Consider the following 19,985-nt stretch of genomic DNA (forward strand, 5'->3'; position numbering starts at 1 on the left):
AGTTCCGAATAAGTGTAAATGCATTCATATACACAGGGCTTAAGCCAAGGTCATTAACCTAATTGAAGATCAAGCCGATAATCCCATGATTTTGTTCACTTGATTGTAAAATTTTTAATTGAATGTGCATTCACTACACAGCCTTAAATTGGTCTAAAAATGGGAATATTAAACTAAAAAAACGGTTTGCTTAGTTTTTCTTGAATATCAGTGCAGAGTTCTGATTCAAGACTGGAATAGTTAACTAGAGAATCACAATCGAGCGAGCCCATTTCAGCGGTTTTTTGGTAATTAAGTTGAGCAATAAAATTTCCCATAAGTGATGGGAACCATATTTCTTATCCACGGAATAATGCTCTGAAACTATGTTCAAGTTTGATCCATTTGTTTGTTGTAACATTATGATACTTTCATTGCAAGGTTGGTCTGGTTGCTTAACAACAAATTATTTTGACCAGGACAGCGAAATCTGCCGCTCCTAATCGCAGTACATTTACCTGCCCGATCTGCGGACAATCAAACTTGGACGTGTCAGGCCTGTTAAGTCACGTGGAAATGAATCACAGGAACTCGTCGGAGAATGCAGGAGTCGTATGTCCTGTTTGTGTTTCCATGCCCTGGGGAAATCCGAACAAAACTACTCACGATTTCTATGGTCATTTGCGTCTACGACACCCATTTACTTATGACACTTTTGTTGTGAGTATTCGTCCAACATACATCAAATTGATTTTAAGCATAAAAGCGCATCGCCTGTAGCCGTATTAAGTTTTTAAAACTCAAACAGTGTAGTGTGCATTGTAAGACAGAACGAAGTGCATTTTTTTTCAAATGATAATCGTTGTTGGCACTAAGCGTCTTCTCAAAGTATAGAACGATAGCAAATTAAAAAGAGGATAGTAGACGGACGCTAGGTAAAATGCTGTCGAAATGCAGGGGCTGATTCATTTTTCGTAAAGGCGCCAATGTGTTGGTAACTAGGATTGTTTAAGGACTACGAGGAAAGTGAAGATGATGCTATGCAACGCGTGTTGGCGCTTTCTATGGTCGACAGATGATGTCGTGGAGCGAGATGATGTGCAGTTAAGTGAAGATTGTTTGATCTGTGGCTGCTTTTTATATTCAATCATAACAAATGCAATAGAGTTCTTAGTTTTCTTACCTTCTTAGTCGTTTGTCGCTGATTATAGTTTTAAATTAGTTTTAAATGATTGCTTAATTTAATCAACTGGTGCTGTATTTCTTTATAAATAATCTCAAGTGAATATAAATTGACCGGAAACATCGAGCTAGAAACATAAGCTATACAATTTAAACGATAATTGAATTGTTATGCCAAGTGAAAACATCACTCGCCATGTATAGTTTTTAGGAATGCGTTTATGAAAAAAAAAATCGAAATTTTGAAGACGCAAAAAATAGAAATACCGAACTTATATATTATAGCGCAGATTCAACTGGTTTATATCAAACTCTGGTCTTCGTGTGAATTATCAGGTTTTTTTGCGAGCGAGTTATGTATCTCAAGTGATAGAGATTTGCTATAAAAATTTCTCTGAAAAATTATTCGAAGATTTGACTGCATACTCTGAACTTTCTTTTTCTTCTGTGAAGAATATTTCTGCAGTATAAGTTTTTTAGCTGCATTCGATTCGAGGTGCTGTTGTGTTCTTGGGAATATATTTTTTGATGTCGGATTTTTATCTAAACAGACAGTTGAGACTAGAAAGTTGGCATCTGAAAGGTGCATTGATGAAAAAGGTTTTTGTAATTTTTAATCAACTTCATGAGTGATATCTTTTAGCTTAGTTGTATTAATAATGTTGCACGAAGGTTTCATTTTTGACAGATATCGTTTGATATAGTTTTCACTTGGATGTTCAGGGTCTGATTAATTTTTTGAGAGCAAGGCTAGCGTAGATTTAGTGCACTCTTGTTGCATTCGATACAACAAAAAAATAATACCAGTTCTGAAAAAAATTAACGTGAAGTTTTCTTGGTTGGGCTTGTTCACGCCAATCAATCGACGAGCGCTAATCGCCAATCTTTGAAAAGACTGAAATATAAAATTTTCAGTTCAAATTTTACTTCATTTGTTTTGGTCCGATGGATAAAAAGCGCCTGTAAACGAAGTGAAGACACTTATTTAGGTAGTTTTCTTTTTTTCTTTGAAAAATAGTTTACGTTGAAGTTTTTTCGGTTGTGACTTTTATTTAAGAGTAATGAACATAATTAAGATTTCTATATAGGTTTTGAATATGTTTTTTTTTATTTCAGGAAAATGTCTCAAAATGCCCTAATAACTACAGATGTGCATTCATACATATTAAAGCATTTATGAATTCACTTAGGTATATATGCATTTTAGGAATCAAGTTAGTTTTTTGTTTCCTTGCTTACATTACTGTTTTCCAACTCCGTTGGCTATTGTTTTATTTTATAGATTCAGTTCCAATTCGTTTGCTGAAACTAAGGCAAGTTAACGTCCTTCTATAGCAAAACTTGAAATGGCGGGATAAAACTGAATGAAGTTTGTTTCCCAAGGCGAATTATATTCATCGTTTTCACAGTGGAATAGAAAATAGCCCATTGATCCAGATTCTCTAGTTCGGCGTGCTTTTTATTTTTCAAATTTTTGAGTTTCGAAGAAAAAATGTAAAATATCACCTTAAAGCACGTTCCAAAATCTGTTATACTTGGGCTAATTTTGATCAAATTAATCCAATTTTTGAAAACAGAATAATTGTTTGTTCCATTTTTGAAACTAGATGTGATTCAGGTCTTTCGCGTCATTTGCACTTTCGTAATTTGAGAGTAATTTGCCTGCCTCACTAGAAAAGGAATTAGAATCGAAACGAAATCGAAACTCAAGCCGCGAAATATTAAATTTTAGCGTGAACAGTGTTTTTAGACTTTTTCCTGCAAAAAATACAAAAAAAACACAACATATGTAAGTGTAGTAGCTACTTCCTATGACACTTGAAAATTTCAATCTTGAGAAGCGTTGTTTAAAGCTTCAAGGCTTAAAGCGTATAAAAACTACCGACTTGTTTAAAAATGAGTGTTTATTACGACAAAAGTATATTCTGTTTTTTGTTTATGAATATGGTCGGAACATTCTGTGCTACTTACACAGCAGCCGGCTATCCTTGTTTTAATTTGATTTGTTTGGGCTAGGAATAAATATCTGTCGGCATAGTTGCCAGGCTGTTTTGTTTTCGGAAATTTCATCATATCATCAGCATAGTACTGTTCTAATAGGTACTGTTCTAATAGGTTTTTGACTTATTCAATGATATTGGGAGCATTTGCAAAAACCAAAGTTTCAACAAATCTTGCCGAATTTTTTTGGCCTTAGGATATTCGAGCAAATTATGTCGCCTTACTTTCGATCTATTTTCAAAAGATTTGTTCTGAATCTATAATAGTATATTTTCCCTTATCTTGGTCTGATCAAACTTGTTGAAAATTGGTATTCAGAGTTAGCTTTTTTTTCAAAATTGAAAGATCAATTTAGAGCTGGTTTTCCTACTTCTGTGCTTCAAAGATTCAATTTAAATATTTCGGGGACGCATTTCCAAGTTTATGGTTTAAAGTATTAGTAATTACTATCTGAGTGTTCTGTCACAATACGAAACTATAAAAATCTTTTTCACTTTTTCTTGGATTTATTGACCTCATTGATGCTGTTGGCCCCGCTGATTTTTGGTTTTTTACCTTACTTTTCCTTGCTCATTTTTGTTTTCCAATTTTTACTAATTGACTTGTTTCTATAATTTTGAATGCCACTGCGGCAAATGGCCCAATAGCATCCTATCGAGCTTTTTTCAGCTTTGCTCTTAATTGTAAACTATCCTATTTTTCCTAGCCAATTCTTAGTAAAACAAGGAAAATGTTTTTACTTTTTATTTTTCCTACCAATCAATTCTGTGAATGAATCTTATGAAGTCCAGGTTTAACTAGAGTAGCTGGATGCTGGCTGTGTAAGTAGAACAGTGGTTCTTTATACGCATTGTGGGTAAGAGGAACCAAAAAAAGCTTGAAACAAATGAGAATGGCTGCAGCTATCGTAAAAAAAATAAATAACAGAATAAAAACTGGCGCCAGAGAAACTGAATCTGAAGCTTCAGAACTTAATTTTCCACAGCTGTGAATTTTATTGTTCATTGATGATTTAAAAGCTTTTCATATTTAAATAGCTACTCACAGGCTTTTCTCTATTCTAATTCGTCTAAAAAGTAAAATTTGCAAACCGGTTTGTCTTGACCCAGAACTTTTAAGACATTTTGAGCGTCGATCGAATCAAGAGTGAAATGGCTTTAATTCGATATATTACTCGACCAGAGGCTCATGAAAAAACCGCCAAATCTCTTTCTGCTAATATGAACCTCGCTACCCTACCGCTAAATACGGTCATGAACCGGACCTCCCAAAAGAAAAATTGAATTTTGGGAGTGAGATCTGACCCCTCAGGGTAGTCGCATTCGAAGTAATTGAAATGCTATAATTTTGTGAGTTTTTCAACTAATTTTTGTCAAATTTGACTAAAAAAAACACGGACGAACGCAAAAAGGCAAACATTTTTTTTTTCTTCAAATCGTTAGTGGATAAGCGGTTTTTTCGACAACGTGTATCTTCGTTTTTACCGCAAACTAACGCTAATCAGTTCTGAAAACAATAGTTGCTATCGCTCTTTTACCTCTGCGTGTGACCCATTCTGATGACTATTTGTGGTACCTCGTTTCTCGTGGTAAAAGTTACAATAAACTGAAACAAACACAAAAAAGAAAGTTAATCACTCTCGGTGGTCGGATTAATAGAAGAACAGCTGGTTGATACATTCGTTCCTCTGATATGTTAACGATGTGTTTGTGTAGAATTTGTCAATTGTATTGATGGATTTTTCAGGTTTTTTTGGATAACAATGGATTATCCGCAGTGCTTGAATATCTGTGCTCCAAAAGCTCCAGTTCCAGAAGAAATTAATAGTTTTCGCAATAACGCAAGTTAGCAAGTAGTTCCTGCTTACAAATGTAAAATTTTTTAGTTGATTGTTTTATGTCAACCAAATTGCGTTTCAAGCGTCCAGTGAAATGCTCAAAAGACAGTTTCTCGACAAAATTATAAGCACAACGCCAATTGTATATTATTTATATGTTTTGTCATAAAAGTTGGATTTTTCCGGCGCAAACTTCACATTCAATGCTGCATAAATTAGCCTCAAAAGTGACTTCAGAAGTTTAAATGCCAGTCAGCTAAGAATAATCTTGTTAAATTTGAAGGATACAAAAAAAATAAGGCAGCATAAAATAAATTTTTCTAATATTAGCACAACGCTTTCATTTTATTTCGGAATATTTGAAAAAAAAATGTTATCAGTGAATTTCTTTTCTTCAGTGTTAGATCGAGTAAAGAATTTCCTGCCTTTACTGAAGGAAGCAAATGATCGTCTGCATGCGGCGCCAGCTGACAACAAATCCACAGATGCTGATAGAGCAGTTGAGTTGGATTTGGATTTGCCAAGCGAAGATGAATCGAGTGAAGACGAAGAAGTGGAAAAGGAGACAACAGAAGCGCCAGAAGGACGAAAGTCGAAGGACTTCGTTGAAATGGTAATTTTATTTCTCGTGAACCATCAATTGAAGACTTAAATCTAGAACTTCTTCAATATTTACAGATAGACTTAAACGAGTAAAATATCTGTATAATGTTTGCCGTGGCTTCTACTTCGGGGCTGCTGTGAGTCAATTTTTTTACTCGAATAAGTGAAGTTCATCCAGATTTTTTTATTGTAGAATTATTGCAGCATTAGATTTCGATTCAACAGATGATTTAATTCAGTATTGTTTTTGTTTAGAAAATTTCTTTGGTTCCAGACAGCTCCCAAAGTTCAGATAGCGACGAGGGTATTAATGAAACTATCAATAAATGTCCGAAAACAGCGCCAGTCAGTCAATCTTTGATTCAAGAGTTGACTACTGAACCAAGTAGTACCACTACGCAGTCTCAAACAGAACTGTCTCCGAAGTTAAAACAAAAGCTGCGTAAGTCAAAAGTGAAGAGCAAGGGAAAGCAGACCCGCAAGAAGTCAAAAACTTCAACAAATAAATAAAGATAGTGTTTTCTGAGAATTTTTTGTTTTAGTGAATCTTGATGAAAACAAATTGTTTGCGGTGTTTGTCTTGAGTTTGGAGTGGCCTTGATTATAAGTGTTGCGCAAGTTTATAGGATGAACCTCGGGTTTTCAATTTTCTCAAAAGATTCCTCGAATTTTTTAAGTGGAACAAATTTAGGTTGATAAGGTGTAAAAAAAAATCTGTTGTCAAAGTTTTGCTAGTTGTAGAAACTTTTGATTATTTAATTTCAGTTGTTTGCAAGTTCTTTTTACTTGTGAGAGCAAATGACTTGTAATTGGGAGCTAAACGTTTTCTTGATAACAATTTTTCTTACAAATCTGTAAGAAATTGGCCATGCTGTATTATGAGACCTCAACAGCTTCGACGTCTTATTTGGTCTAGTGGTAAAGTGCGTGCCAATGGCCTGCGGTTCGAATCCCGGCTGGACCTTGTTTTTGTTCCGATGATTTGAAAAAGGCGGAGGAACTTTAAATTCGGGTGTATTTTAGTTTTTTTTCCACGAAAAATCAGGTGACGCAAATTATCGAAATGAGCCGAGTGATATTTCATATTAAAGCTATTTCATTCGTGATTCGAACGACATTAAAAAGTTTTGACTGTCGAGAAAAACCAGTTTGAAGTTTTTGATTTTTGGTCTTATCTCAAGCTAATAAGGTGAGCGTGCAGACTTACAATAGGTTGTTTATGCTTAGTTTAAGCCGTGAAAACTTTGTTTACTTAAATAGATTTAGTTTTTGGAGTTTTTACACTCCAATTTGGAAATCAAAAACTTCAAATTTCAACAATATTCTGGAAAAATTGTTGAAAAAAAGGTTTTGCAAGCGGTTTTTTTTTTCGTTTTTCCTGTCATTTTCTAGAAAACTCTTTTCCATTTGGCCTAATTAACTTTGACTGTCAAATGTGCCCACGTTTTGTTTTTTTTTGGGCAGATTTTTTTAATCACACCACGCAGAAAAAAACTACACTAATTTGAAAAAATATATATATATTTTTTTTGTATTTTAATAAGACTATGATCGGAACATTCGGTGCTACTTGCACAGTAAGCGGCTATCCTTGCTGATATCTCTAATTTGAAATTTTTTCTGGGAAAATATGAATTGTCTGGCTACCTTTTTTGAACTGTCGGTCTGCTTATTTTGTCGGCTTACTTTCCAAATCATGAACTTTGCTTTTCGTTGTTTTTACTGTCTAGCGTTTGTATAGACGCAGGTAGGGGCGAATTTCGAGGGGCGGGGTAGCAAACGCCAAAATATCTATCACCACCCCCTACCCACCTCAAGGATTGGACCCACTGCCGACCCAAAGGTACTATTTTAGGATATTCAATTTTGGCTGACCGATACTTATTTTTTTTCAAGGTGCCTTAGGTGCCAATAGATACTATTTTTGAAGGGGAGTGCGCGCCGAAAAAAATGCAATGTTTTTGGTAAAAACTAAAGAGTGCATAAAAGTGCTTTTTGGCCTGTTTATTTAAAAAATTTCTTGCGGCGCAGAAAATTTAGTCCAAATTGTGTTTTTAAAGTGATTTGGGAGAGCTGAATAAATCAATTTGGTCGACCTAAAAAGAAGTTTTTGAACCCCCCTCCTTCGAGAAATATTTAGATCTGCCTTTGGATGCAGGTTATTGAGCTATAAGTTTGGTATAATTTCTTCATATGTTATATCGACCTAGTTGCCTCATGATATGTCGTTTTAAAGAGCACAAAGTTTGTTTTATACGTTTTCGTGTTTCCTCCTTGGGCGCAGCAATTTGGGGTCTTTAAACTTTTTTATAACAAAGATGTTTGGGGCAATTTTGTCTCAACGGACCTCAAATAATTGTTGCTACTTAGTGGCATCCGTCTTTTTCTATTTGCTAGCTTGTAATGCTTTGTGTAAGGTGTGTCGGAGTTACCGCGAAGCTCGGCGTCGTCTCTACATCAAATGGGGTGTCCATTTTACACCCTACCCGCTACTTTTTATCAGTTCGAGGTAAAATGAAATACTAGGTTATAATTTTGATCGTTGCGAGCCTAATTATTTTGAGCTATGACAACTTCCAGGATTCAAGAAGTTCGCCTTTATTAATACCCCTGGCTGTTATTTTCTATCATTGCTGCGCCTTAGCCACCGGCATCAGTAAAACCGTCTTCAGTTTTTCAGATATTTAATTGATGAGCAGTGGAGGCGGGAAAAGGGAGAGGGACAAGGATGTGCCGCAGCCGGCGGTCAGTGTGAAGGACGAGCGGAAACTGAAGCCCATTTTTGATCTGGTGGACGAGGGAAACTACAAGCAAGCCATATGCCAACTAGATAAGTTCCTGAAAAAGAACACCAACGCTAAACCGACTAATGCACAGCAGAATAATAAAGGGGCAGGTGGAAATAGTGGAAGTTGTGTGGCTGCAGCGCACCAGGCGAAGGCTCTGAAGTGTCTGTGTCTGTGGCGTATGCCTGGAAGACAGCAAGAAGCCACTGAATACGCCGACGCATTGAGTAAATTGAGCAATGAACTAAAAATGTTTTTTTTTTCGTAGACCTAAGATTTCTTTAATTAAGACCGCATATCGATGATTGAAAGCTCCGACTTGCGAACCTTGATGAGATGCCTTTATGCATTTTCTGGGCTACAGGCTATTTGTCTCAGCAGTTTCTTGTTTTTTTTTTTAGAAAAAGGGTCCCTCTACTAGTGACAAAACATTTTTGTTCCGACCATTGAACATGGGGAGGAACTTTGTATTCGGGTGTTTTCGTTTTTTTTTTTTGTTTTTAAAAAAAATTTTCTACGCAAAATCAGGAACCACAAATCGTCATCGGACTGGGTTGCGTGATATATCATATTACAGCGCTTTCAGTCGCGATTCAAACGACAGTAAAAAATGTCCTATTATTTCCCAGTGTTGAGAAAAAAGGTTCGAATTTTTTGATTTTTTCGTCCTATTTCGAGCGAGTACAGCGAGGGAGCAAGCTTATTATAGAAGGATAGTTGCAGATTAGTAGTAAATAAGCCATGATTTTTCCCCATGAAACATTTATTAAAACAAGTTTTCAAAGTTATTTTAGCGCCATCTTGAGAATAAAAAAATTCAATGAAATTTTTATTAAAAAAGAGAAAAAAGTTATGATGTTTTTGTCTTTTTTTAATCGTCACAAAAAAAAGAAATCAATTTTAAAAAACTTAGTTTTTAAAATTATGATCGGCACATTCTGTGCTACTTGCACAGCAACTGGCTATCCTTGTTCTCTTTAGTATGTAGCGAGCGTATTTTTTCGATTTAAATAAGGATGCGCAAAACGAAGCAGGGAGCTGTGTCCTCGGAATATTAGTTTGTTCGAATATTAATGTCTTCAGTAAGTAAATTCGATAAACCGTGGGCTAATAGTTGCTTTATTTGTTTTAGTCAAAGAAGGTCCTGAAGATGATGGATCTCTAAGCGTGTTCTCATTATGTCTGCGAGATATGCACAAGTACGCAGATATCGAAGACCTCTACGCCAAGGCAGTTGAGAAGAACCCGAAGAACGAGGACCTGCTAACATGTCTTGTGATGGCCCACGTGCGAACGGACAACTTCAAGATGCAACAACTAAGAGCATTACAGTTGAATAAACTATCGACTGCATCCGCTACGTATCATTTACCGATAACTGCTAAACCATTCTACTTCTGGGCAGTCATGGCAGTTTTTCAACAAGGACAGAAAGACAAAGAAAATGGAGTCAAAGTTCAACTACCGCTGGCTAGAAAAATGATGGAGAAGAGTTTAAGTGACTCCTCGAAAATTGGTGCTACAAAACTGGAACAAGTCGACCTTCTTCTAATGATTCTGGAAGAATTGAAAGACTATGCAAGTGCCTTGAATGTTTTCACTACACACGTTTCTGTGTATGACAAGGAACTTCCAGTGTTGAGGCTGAGACGACAGGTTGAATATATGGATGAACTAGGATCGTATGATGAGCTCATTCCGATTTGCCGAGACGCTATTTCTTCCATGCAATCCTCAGCCGATTGGATCTTTTTCGACAAGTTAATGAAGGCTTATGTTGAAACAAAAAAACAGACGAAGGAAGAAGGATCGGATCCTGAGGAGGTCGAATTGTTCCACTTAGGATCCTTGGTTGAATTTTTGATAGCTGAGAGAGAAAAGAATGTGAAGTGTATTGGTCACCATTTTGCACTACTTCATCTGAGAAAAAAGATGGACGAAGAGGAGCTTAGTTACTCGGGTGAGCCTCAACTTCCGAGTATGTCCAGTTTGGTTGTTTCTTTCTACCAGTCTTTCGGTCACAAATCGCCTTTCTTCAACTACGTGCGACAGTGTCTCTCAGCTGACGTATGTGATTGCCTAGTTGGAGAAGTGGCATCGAAAATGAGAGAACTAGAAAGTGGGAAAGGAGACGAGGTTCCACTCAGTTTGGGGGATATGTATAGTTTGATGTCGGTGTGTGAAGTGGAGAGAAAGCTGGCGAGGGAGAGGGGTAGTTTGACTGAAGAACAGTGTGTTTCAAGGAGTGAGACACTGACAAAACTCTATAGGAAGTACCTTCCACTAGGTTAGTTAATTTTCTATGAATTAGAACATAGATATTTGAAACTGTGCTTTTAATTGGACTTGAATTTCGTTGATAATTTTTGCATTCCCAAATTTTATTTAATTTTAGTTTTATTTCAGAATCGCTCGATTTATTACACATTTCATTTGACATTTGTTTATAATATTGTGATTGTGTATGAAAATACTGAGAATTCAATAATGGAGTCTCTGTTCAGGCCAAGAACTTCAGTCAACAGAGCCGCAATACAGCTCCAAGTTTATGATTCTGGCATCACACTACTTGATAGACGCCTACATGTTGAGCGAGTCACGGGAGCAAAAGTACTTATGGACAGCTGTAGATCGACTGAAAGAGGCACTCTTGGACTCTCCTGTTGATTCTCAACTACTGATGGTGATGTTGAGAATCTACCAGCAGATGGGTCTCATGCAAGTGAGTGCTGAGCTGATGGACCGCATGCAAATCAAACAGTTCCTGCTGCAAACCACATGCTGGGTTGTGAGTAACCGACTCGCTGGCTGCGGCGCCCATGAAGAAGCAAGACTGATGCACCCTGCATTGATTAGGTATATCCAGAGTAGTGTGCGCCAGGTGCCGGAGTATCTGATCCAGGGGTATAGGAATGGAGTATACAGGAAAGTGGTGGACATGCTGCAGTGGAAACAGAGTCTCCTGAAGTCGTTCGCCTTCATCAAGTGTATCGTGGAAGATATGATGCTGGATATAATAGAAATAGGTGACAATCATCGATTCAAAAAAATGCACGATGTGTTGGAACTACTCACTGAGTGCGGTAGATCTTGCGATTGTATCGTTTTTCTTACGCTAAATCGAAAGAAATATGTCCAAAGCATTTTCAGCCGCGGCTCGATCTGTGGGCAAAATTACCAAAATGTTTTTCAAGTCTGTTGAAAACTTTGCTTGAAATTTTTTTCTTGTATTTTATAGATGATTAGCAATACGATCAATTGCGATAGGATTTATGAATTTATTCAAGTTATAAATAGAATATAAGTGTCTGTACGTGCGTTTTTAAGCTTTCAATAGTGTTTTCCTGGCGAGCTTAACTTTAGGGGTTTTGTATCACTTTCAAAAAACTGGGTTTGCGATATTATGAAGTACTGCTATTCGTTAACCAGTTTGATTTTTTTAGACTCAGCTAAGACCCTAGAAAGTAGGCGAGAAGAATCAAGCGAATTCCTCGGAGACTACACACAAGTACTAAGCGAGTGGGATGCCTGGGAAGACGATAGAGACTTCGACCTTAACTACAGCTGGGAACCGGCCGAGATCGACTGGGCAAGTGAGCAAATCAAGAAACTATCTTACGATCTGGAACTAGCTTGGTTGAAAGTTCGATATACATTGGTGTCCACAATATCACTGCTTATGTGCTCATACAATAACAAGCAGAAATCGACTCCTAAATGTAGTTCTCTCTCAATTTCAAAGCTAACCTCAGATTTTAAACTTGCAGCTTCAGATAGTATTGCGATTTGGGGTAAACTGAGAGATCACGAATTTTACAAGAAGATGCAAGGTCACCCTTTTAGTCCTTTCACGTGCCCACTGCATCTGTTTGTCAAATTGGACTTGAAAAATTTCTACGGCGAGCTTTTGGATTCTGTAGATGACATTAATAATACTAATATGACCAACGGAGATGCCGATAGCAGATCACAAACTCCGAAGTTTGCAGTAATATCAAAATCGATCATAAGCTCCGTCGAAAGAATGGCCACGGACTCTTTTATACTTGCAAATCATCAGATAAATGTGGATAATTTGATGGAACTTAAAATGGTTGCGGAAGCGCTGGCTGTTTTCTGTTTGACCATCAGTATCCAGTCAGAAAAGCAGAGAAGGCGCGCGAAAGATAATGGTGTGGACGAGAGTATTTCTACCAGTCCCAAACTTTTATTGGAGAAAATTATCATTTGTACGGAGAAAGTGAAAAATAGAATAAACGAGACTGAATGGCCGGCTGAGGTTGACGCAGAACTGTTGAAAAATAACTTAAATTCAAGCCTTTCCCAAATTAATAAATTATGTACAGTTAAAATTGAATACTTGAAAAAGATGAATTTTTGAATGTATTTCGTATGTTTGCTTTGCCCTCCTTCGCTTGATTGAAATTTACTTTTTGCCTGTGACATCTTTTTTGCTACTTTTACTATGGAGTTCTTTTTTGCTGCTGCTCTTACTGTGAAGGTCTTTTTTGCTGCTATGTCTCTTGGATTCCTTTTCCTTGGACTCATCTTTCTCTTTGGTCATCACGCATTTCACTTCATACCAGCCTCTTACTGATTGGTCCACACTTTGCAAGTGTGAGCTGTCAATTCTAATGGGCATAAAGTGTTTGTGTTTGGCCTTGAGATCTTCGAGTGGAGCTATATCTTCTTCTCTGTGCACCTAAAGCAAAATATAGGTTTTGTCCTAAAACTTTTATATTTACGATAGTTTTCTCCGGCTGTATATATCGCTCATTTCATTTTCCCTCCCCATGGACTTTTGAAATTAAACATACATTTATGAAACAAGCCATTTGGGTTTTTTTTGCGCCTTTTGATATTTTGGTAATAGAAAGCGTAATTTACCGACCGCATAGGAAATTAATTGTGTGACAACTTAATAGTATTTTCACTGTAAAACTCAAAAGTCCACACGACCTATATAAGTGTATTCATTGACTCTAGAATATAGAGAATTCATATCAAGTTATTGACTGCAAAGTTAATTTTACTAATCAAAGATAAAGGTGGCGTGCTTGCCTTAAAGATGAAAGACTCTAGACGTCCGCAGCAGTCCAGAATAGACTTCACTGGGTGCACTATGTCTTTGTTCTTGAGGGGCAGACCGAGACAGAGTTTCTTCAGATTAGGCTGACAGGATGCTATGAAACTCATGAAGAGGAGCACTAACTCTGCCCTGTCAACTGGGATCTCATCCTCACACCATACTGTGATGTCCTTCAGCTTGTCCACCTTGAGAAAAGTAAACCATGTTGTCTGGAAGAAAAAGTTAAAATCAAAACATATTTTCCGAGGTTGCTGTTTTCAATTTCTCTCGGCGTGCCAAATTTTGACATATATTGGAAGTCAGTCTAGCATATTGTTAAGTGTTATCGAACTCGTGTGAGCATTAATCTGAAGTGACTTGATTTAACAAATAAATGACTAAAGACTGCATATTTTAAACCACCGAGAAGATGGGGTCTCACTTTAGTCATGACTATTGAGCTGAGTGAGTGTATGGCTTGTGGGTCCATAGTGAACATGTACACTCTGATCTTATCCAGTTTCTCAAGTGCCTCGTGTGATACATGAAACAGCTCATCCTCATCCTCGCAGAGGTTACTGGCGAATATCTCCAGTTCCTTGAGACCTTTCAGCTGGCAAAGATACCTCATGAGAACCTGACAAATAAGCAGAATGAGCTGATGAGCATTTTTGGTGATAGACAGAGCTGTTTTCTTCTGAGCATCGATTTGATGCTCTGATGTTGCTTCATTTTCGATGTAGGAGGAGATACGATGTGTTTGTTATTCCTAGAGTTTTTAACGTGAACTAAATTGTTTGAATTCAAAGCTTAAAAATATTGAAGTGTTGAATTTAAAATCATCAGCTGAACCCCTCTAAAAATATGATGATTCAAAATACATGCCTGTAGGAATACCATGGATTGTAACTAAAAGCACTATGCAGGATATGCTGAGGAGGAGGCCGAATGCAACATGATGTAAAATCAATAAACAAGTGGACTGAGTTTGAAGAAAAACATTCTCGGGATTCCCAATTTCTCGGGATATCTTTTCAGTAGATTTCGAAAGTGCTGACAGACTTACTAAGCTAAGGTCGCCACGGAGCTCGCCCAATATTTACTCGATCGAGCTTGAGAGCGTAATGTTACAACGCCAAACCCACTTTTTTCCTATCGAATTTACTTTTAGAGCAAAGTTTTGTTGATTCATATATAAAAAAAAATTATTTTTTGTTTTATTTTTCTGAATCAAAGAGATCTACTTGAGACAAATTTCAACGAGATCAAATGATCATTCCAATTTGATTAGAGGCAAACTTTCACAAAAATTCCTATATAGACTCCAATTTTTCACAGTATTTGTTTCCTTTTGGAATGTGATTTTCTGTAGACATTTTTTTTGCAATGTTGCCTTTTTATTGCTACTTTCTTGCATTTTTGTTGCTATTTTTTTTCTTCGCTTTCGTGTAAATATTGTTTTTGAGTAACTTGAAAACCTGTGCAGCCCAGGGGAAAAAGTGATCTTTTTTCAGCTGCTGTCAGAAGTGTCATATCTGAAATTGTCTTTCGCATGGCTTTGCTGCTAGAGGGCAGTCCAATTTTTTTGTCTCAAATCTAAACCATGAAATTTGACAACGTATCATTATTTCAGTAATGTGATTTTTGATTGCAGCGAAACGAAACATCATTTTTATTTAGGTTGCACAAATAAAACAACAGGACTGCTCGTATGAGGGCAAAGCCCTGAATGTTCCAACTGCTCTTCTAGATTAAGACAATTTATCCACGGGGGAAAGGACCAAAACAAGAGCTGTACAGCTCATCACGGCGAATGGCTATTGTACCCCGGTTTAAGAACTACATGCCATTTTTTTGGATATTTTGCTGGGCTGGGTAATGTTGCTTCACCCTCAAGCAACGAGCACGGATCATGGTGGGCCTCGAACATCCGACCTTTCGATTGAGAGGCGGAGACGTAACCACTTCACCACCGCTCCCCTCTTTAACTGGTCTCGTTCAAGTGTTAAGTTTTGAGTCGCACATGGATGGAGTTAACAAGGCCAATTAGCTTTTAAGTGTTAGAGTTCGAGTCATGTATAGTATGAATAGTATATAGTATAACACGAGTCGTGTTTAGTATGGAACTATTTTGTAGAGCGGGAGTAGTATATGTTGGAGCAGTTCAGCCGGGAGGTGGGGGGGGGGGGGTGTATACTCTCTTGTAAAATACTAATATAACTGTAATATACTCTCATGTATTAAGATAGGCTATAGACTATGCGGTCTACACCCTATGTATTAACATAAAGAATAGATTCCCCAATGCATTAAGATAGGTTAAAGGTTTCAGATGGTAAGATGGTAATTTTTAGCGCCCGATACAGCAATGTTTAAGATCCCAAACGGGAAGGTTTAAAATCCTATGTAAAATGATGTGATAGTTTTCTTGATGGCAAGCTTCAGATGGTAAGGTTTAAAAAACATTCGATTTTTTAGCAGTCAAATTTTCATAATTGTTTATTAAAGCAAGGTAGTGGACATAAACAAAATTTTTTCTCAGACAAGTATGTCAAATTTGCAACAACAGATTTTACCCTCCGTGGTGAGTGAGGACGCTGAAGTATATTAACTAATTTTATTCTTGTTTATTAAAGCGAGGTAGTGGACGTAAACAAAAGTTTTTTTAGACAAATATGTCAAGTTTGCCTGTCTATAGCCTAGACCAGATAGTCTATAGCCTACCTTAAAACATTAGGGTCTACACCCCCCCGTCGAATTGCTCCAACAGACTACTATGGGAATCATAGCAACGTACAATTTTAAAATGCGAAAATAACAAAATTAGTTTGTATTTGTTTTAAAAAAGTTTTTGAATGACAGTTTCAAAACTTCCCATGTAGACGAAAGCGTTTGACAAAAAAGTTCAGACTTTTAAAATGCGTAAGTGAGTTTTCAACGATATTTTTTTGAAGTTGCAGCATTAGTACTGAAACTTAAGCAAGTCGTGTAGATAAAAGGCTAAGAAGTTTTCGCTCAGCGGCTTTTGCGTTGACTTAATGCTATCAAGAATGAAAAAATTGAAACTATTAAAAAGTGTTTTCCTTTTGAAGAAATGTTTCGGCAAAATTCGTATTGTGTGAATACTTCTTGTCGCATAAATTTGATGAACCCATCGTCAAGAAATTGTGAGTAGCTGAATTGAGTAAACTTTTATGGCCCAAAACATGTCATACACCTGGTAAAGTTCAACATTTCGAACGGCGAAAGCTTTTGCGTACAATTGTTTTGAATTCAGTTATTTTTTTTGTCGCATCGTTTTTTGCCACGTTTTTGCTTCGATTTTTGATCTTGAGTGAAATTATTTAAAACTCGAGAATGCTGTTTTCTACAACCAGGCTCTCTTTTTGTTGCAAAAAACTTTTTTTAACATATCAGAACCATTTGAAATTTTGATCAAGATGATTGCTGATCTGATTTTTATATTACAATTCTTCTCTTAATTGCCAAACAAAAGCAAGGCTCAACATATTTACGCAATCCGACAATTGGCAGATATTAATCAGTCTTTGGTGCTATTGCAGATTGTTGTGGATTCTGAAAAGGCCACTATGAAGCCTTTCGAACAATTTTTGCGCGAGCAATAATTAAAAATTCTTTTTTGTTTTCGGTGAGGCAAGCTGGCCCTAAATTCAGGGAATTGGGCTTGCTTCATCAAAGCAGCTAATAACGCGCCTTTCATTGATTTTTTTTGCACTCATACCGAATATTAAACCGTTTTTGTTGGTAATAAATGTCGGTTGATGCAAGTAGTCGCTTTTCCTAAAATACTACCATTTGTCGCCTTCTACCAGTTCTTGTTTTTGACAACGGATAACTTCAAATGATTGCACATATGAAACATTAGAAAGCTAAACAAGACTGCTCGTATCAGGGTGAAGCCCTGAATGATCCGACTGCCTTTTAATGTTTAATAAATTGTAATAAAAATGGAAAAAAAAATTCTAAAATTTGAAATTTTTTATGAAAATCATCCCCCCACACGCCATATAAAGTACAAAAGAATAAATTTTGATCCTTGTAACAAATCAATTATGGCAAATAAGCTTCTTCGAACTAATTTGGAACGATTTCTAAGACGGATTAAATCTCCGCTTACGCGTTAATAGCGCGAATTATATCGCGCGTTAATTGTCCCAAATTGGTCAAAATGGCAACCTTTAAACCCTCATAACTTCACGAAAAATGATCACAGGTGAAATATCTTTTGAAATATAAGCTCAGGAGGACAACAATAGCTTTCGAATGATATAAAAAAAATTCCGTCAAAAATGGCTAGTTAAAAAGTCGAAATTTGTCTGAAGAAAACAAAAAATCCAACCCGAGCACAAATATTCCGTTACTTTCGTATCGAAAGTCGGAACAAAAATTGACTTTTCTAGTCGATATAACTTTGTAGTGATGGTTGGCTTTGCTTTGTTTTTGGATACCGGTTTTCTCACTTAATACAGGAGTTTGAAAAATTGATGAAATCTATGCTTTTGTTCTTTTTGGTATGCGACAGTATGATTTATAACCAACATTTTCGGGCTCTCCTCCACTACCCCGCCCACCTTTCAACTTCAATTTTAAAAAACTACTTGAGCAGTGTCAAAATTTTATGGAACTTGGCATTGTGAGCAAACTAACAAGGATGAACCTATTTGTTCTGCATATTTTACATTGTAAAATTACGTGTTTAGCTTCAACAATACGTATAACAACTAAAACGTTAGAAAAGTTGAATAGTGCAGTGAAGTGGGAAAGTGCCCATTTAAGCTCTTTTCCACTACCTCCCACAGTCCACCACACATTTCAAAAGCTCATATTTTTGTTGTTATTCTACTGTTTTTTTTTTAGCTTTTTGGCTAAAAGCCTGATGAGAAATTTTGTTTTGAAGGCATAAATCCGCTAGTATCTCATTTCTAGTTTTAGAGTTGTTCTTGCTGTGGAAACTTTCTCTCAAACAGTATAAGGAATGTGAAATCATGGGCTCAAAATAGTTCTTTTTGAAGCTGATGAGCCTTATGAAAAGTGAAAAAATTCCTTCGCCCGGCGTCGCAAAAAGTCAAATCTATTTTGACGACGTATACATTAAACGTTTTTCGCAGCTTACACAAGAAAGTTGGACAAAATTTGCAAACAACAAAATTACCGATTAGCAGTAGTTTCTCGATTAATTTATTGGAATATATCTTTTGTTGACTTTGTTTTCGACGCCGGGCCAAGTAACCTTTTCAATTATGTTATTTGTCGATTTTAGGTGGGATAAGGGTTAAATTAAGCTAATCAGCTGCAATTATTTTGAGCCCATTAATTCATATTGTTTGCGAGGGTGTTTCCACAGCAAGAACATCTCTAAAACTAGTTATGAGATATTGGCTGATTAATGCTTTCGAAACAAGATTTCTCAATTTTTGGCCCAGCTAAGTTCTTTTAAATAATTTTATTTAGCTTTTGTCAATTTTTGCACCTTATATCTTAAAAAGTTGCTGAGAAAACGACAAAAACTGTTCGTTTGCGCATTGAAATAAAAAAAGCTGCACTTTCTGTCCCGTGACTGTATGAAAAACAAATCAGGGCTCTTTTCCAGACTCCCTTGCTTTTATTTCGAAAACTTCTATATGGAAGGGGAGTCTATTTTAAATGACGTTTCATGTTATAAACTGCATTAAGACGTGTCAGTGTGAACAAGTGATTACAACATTTCTTACATGCATATTGCCAACGAACAATTTTTAAACAACTTTATATTGTAATTTTACAAAGGGTGGGAGACTGAAAAAGAGCGCAAATCTGTTCATAAAAATTAATTTGTTCACCATGCCAAGTTTCATTGAACTATGACAACGTTAAAACGGTTTTTCAAAATGGAATTTCAAATATATCGAGGGATTTGAAGAATTGACTTGTTGGGGGGGGGGATGTGTTGTAGAAAAAAATGCCACTCTAGGGCTCTTTTCCAGTTCCCCACCCCTCTCGGAAAATTACAAAGTTAAGCTGTTCAAAAATTGTTCACACGGCATTTTGGATGTAAGAAATGTTGCAAAATTTGTTCACTTGTTCACGTTGACACTTTTTAATGCAGTTTATAGGCTCTTTTCCAGTTCCCCCCCTTTCAAAATACCGAGTTTTATGTTTGTTTTACGTGTTATTACGGCTAAATGCGCGATGTTACGCTGTAAAGTATGAAGAACAAATCTGTTGAGAATTGTCGATTTGTTCACCACGCCAAATTTCATTGCATTATGACAATGTTAAATAGACTTTTCAGTATTGAATTTGAAAGGGGGGGGGGGGTGAAACTGGAAAAGAGCCAGTTTATATAAAGAAAAGTCACTTTAAATTGACTTTAATATATTGACTTTCAGAAAAAATCAAAGATGGGGAACTGGAAAAGAGCCAAGAACCCATTTTAGATACTATTTTGGAAGCAGACTGTCAGAGAAAGACAAAAAGGGGACTTCTAAAGTGTCTAATGTACCTGTACGTCTGCTCTTTTTGGGTCGTG

General features: G+C 36.5%; 3 protein-coding genes across 3 annotated transcripts in view; 2 read left to right on the forward strand and 1 right to left on the reverse strand.

The window, feature by feature from the left end:
• LOC134840177 (uncharacterized) overlaps positions 1-6,131 on the forward strand; it is a 136,085-nt gene extending 129,954 nt beyond the window's left edge. Inside the window, exons 2-4 of the mRNA XM_063855890.1 lie at positions 4,907-5,006; positions 5,398-5,612; positions 5,858-6,131. Of these exons, the coding sequence (XP_063711960.1) occupies positions 4,925-5,006; positions 5,398-5,612; positions 5,858-6,112 (552 nt within the window). The 5' untranslated portion in view covers positions 4,907-4,924 and the 3' untranslated portion in view covers positions 6,113-6,131. The remainder of the gene's footprint in view (positions 1-4,906; positions 5,007-5,397; positions 5,613-5,857) is intronic.
• The window catches only part of LOC134840167 (sodium-dependent neutral amino acid transporter B(0)AT3-like), a 337,316-nt gene that overhangs the window by 127,817 nt on the left and 189,514 nt on the right, over positions 1-19,985 (reverse strand). The gene's annotated exons all lie outside the window — the stretch shown is intronic.
• On the forward strand, positions 7,974-12,831 carry LOC134840162 (N-alpha-acetyltransferase 25, NatB auxiliary subunit-like). The gene is made up of 4 exons (XM_063855871.1): positions 7,974-8,615; positions 9,521-10,675; positions 10,893-11,414; positions 11,832-12,831. Exons 1-4 carry the CDS (start codon positions 8,294-8,296, stop codon positions 12,767-12,769), a joined length of 2,937 nt encoding a protein of 978 aa, XP_063711941.1. The 5' UTR covers positions 7,974-8,293; the 3' UTR covers positions 12,770-12,831.

The sequence above is a fragment of the Symsagittifera roscoffensis genome, chromosome 2 (genome assembly GCF_963678635.1).
Source record: "Symsagittifera roscoffensis chromosome 2, txSymRosc1.1, whole genome shotgun sequence".
Classification (NCBI taxonomy): domain Eukaryota; kingdom Metazoa; phylum Xenacoelomorpha; order Acoela; family Convolutidae; genus Symsagittifera; species Symsagittifera roscoffensis.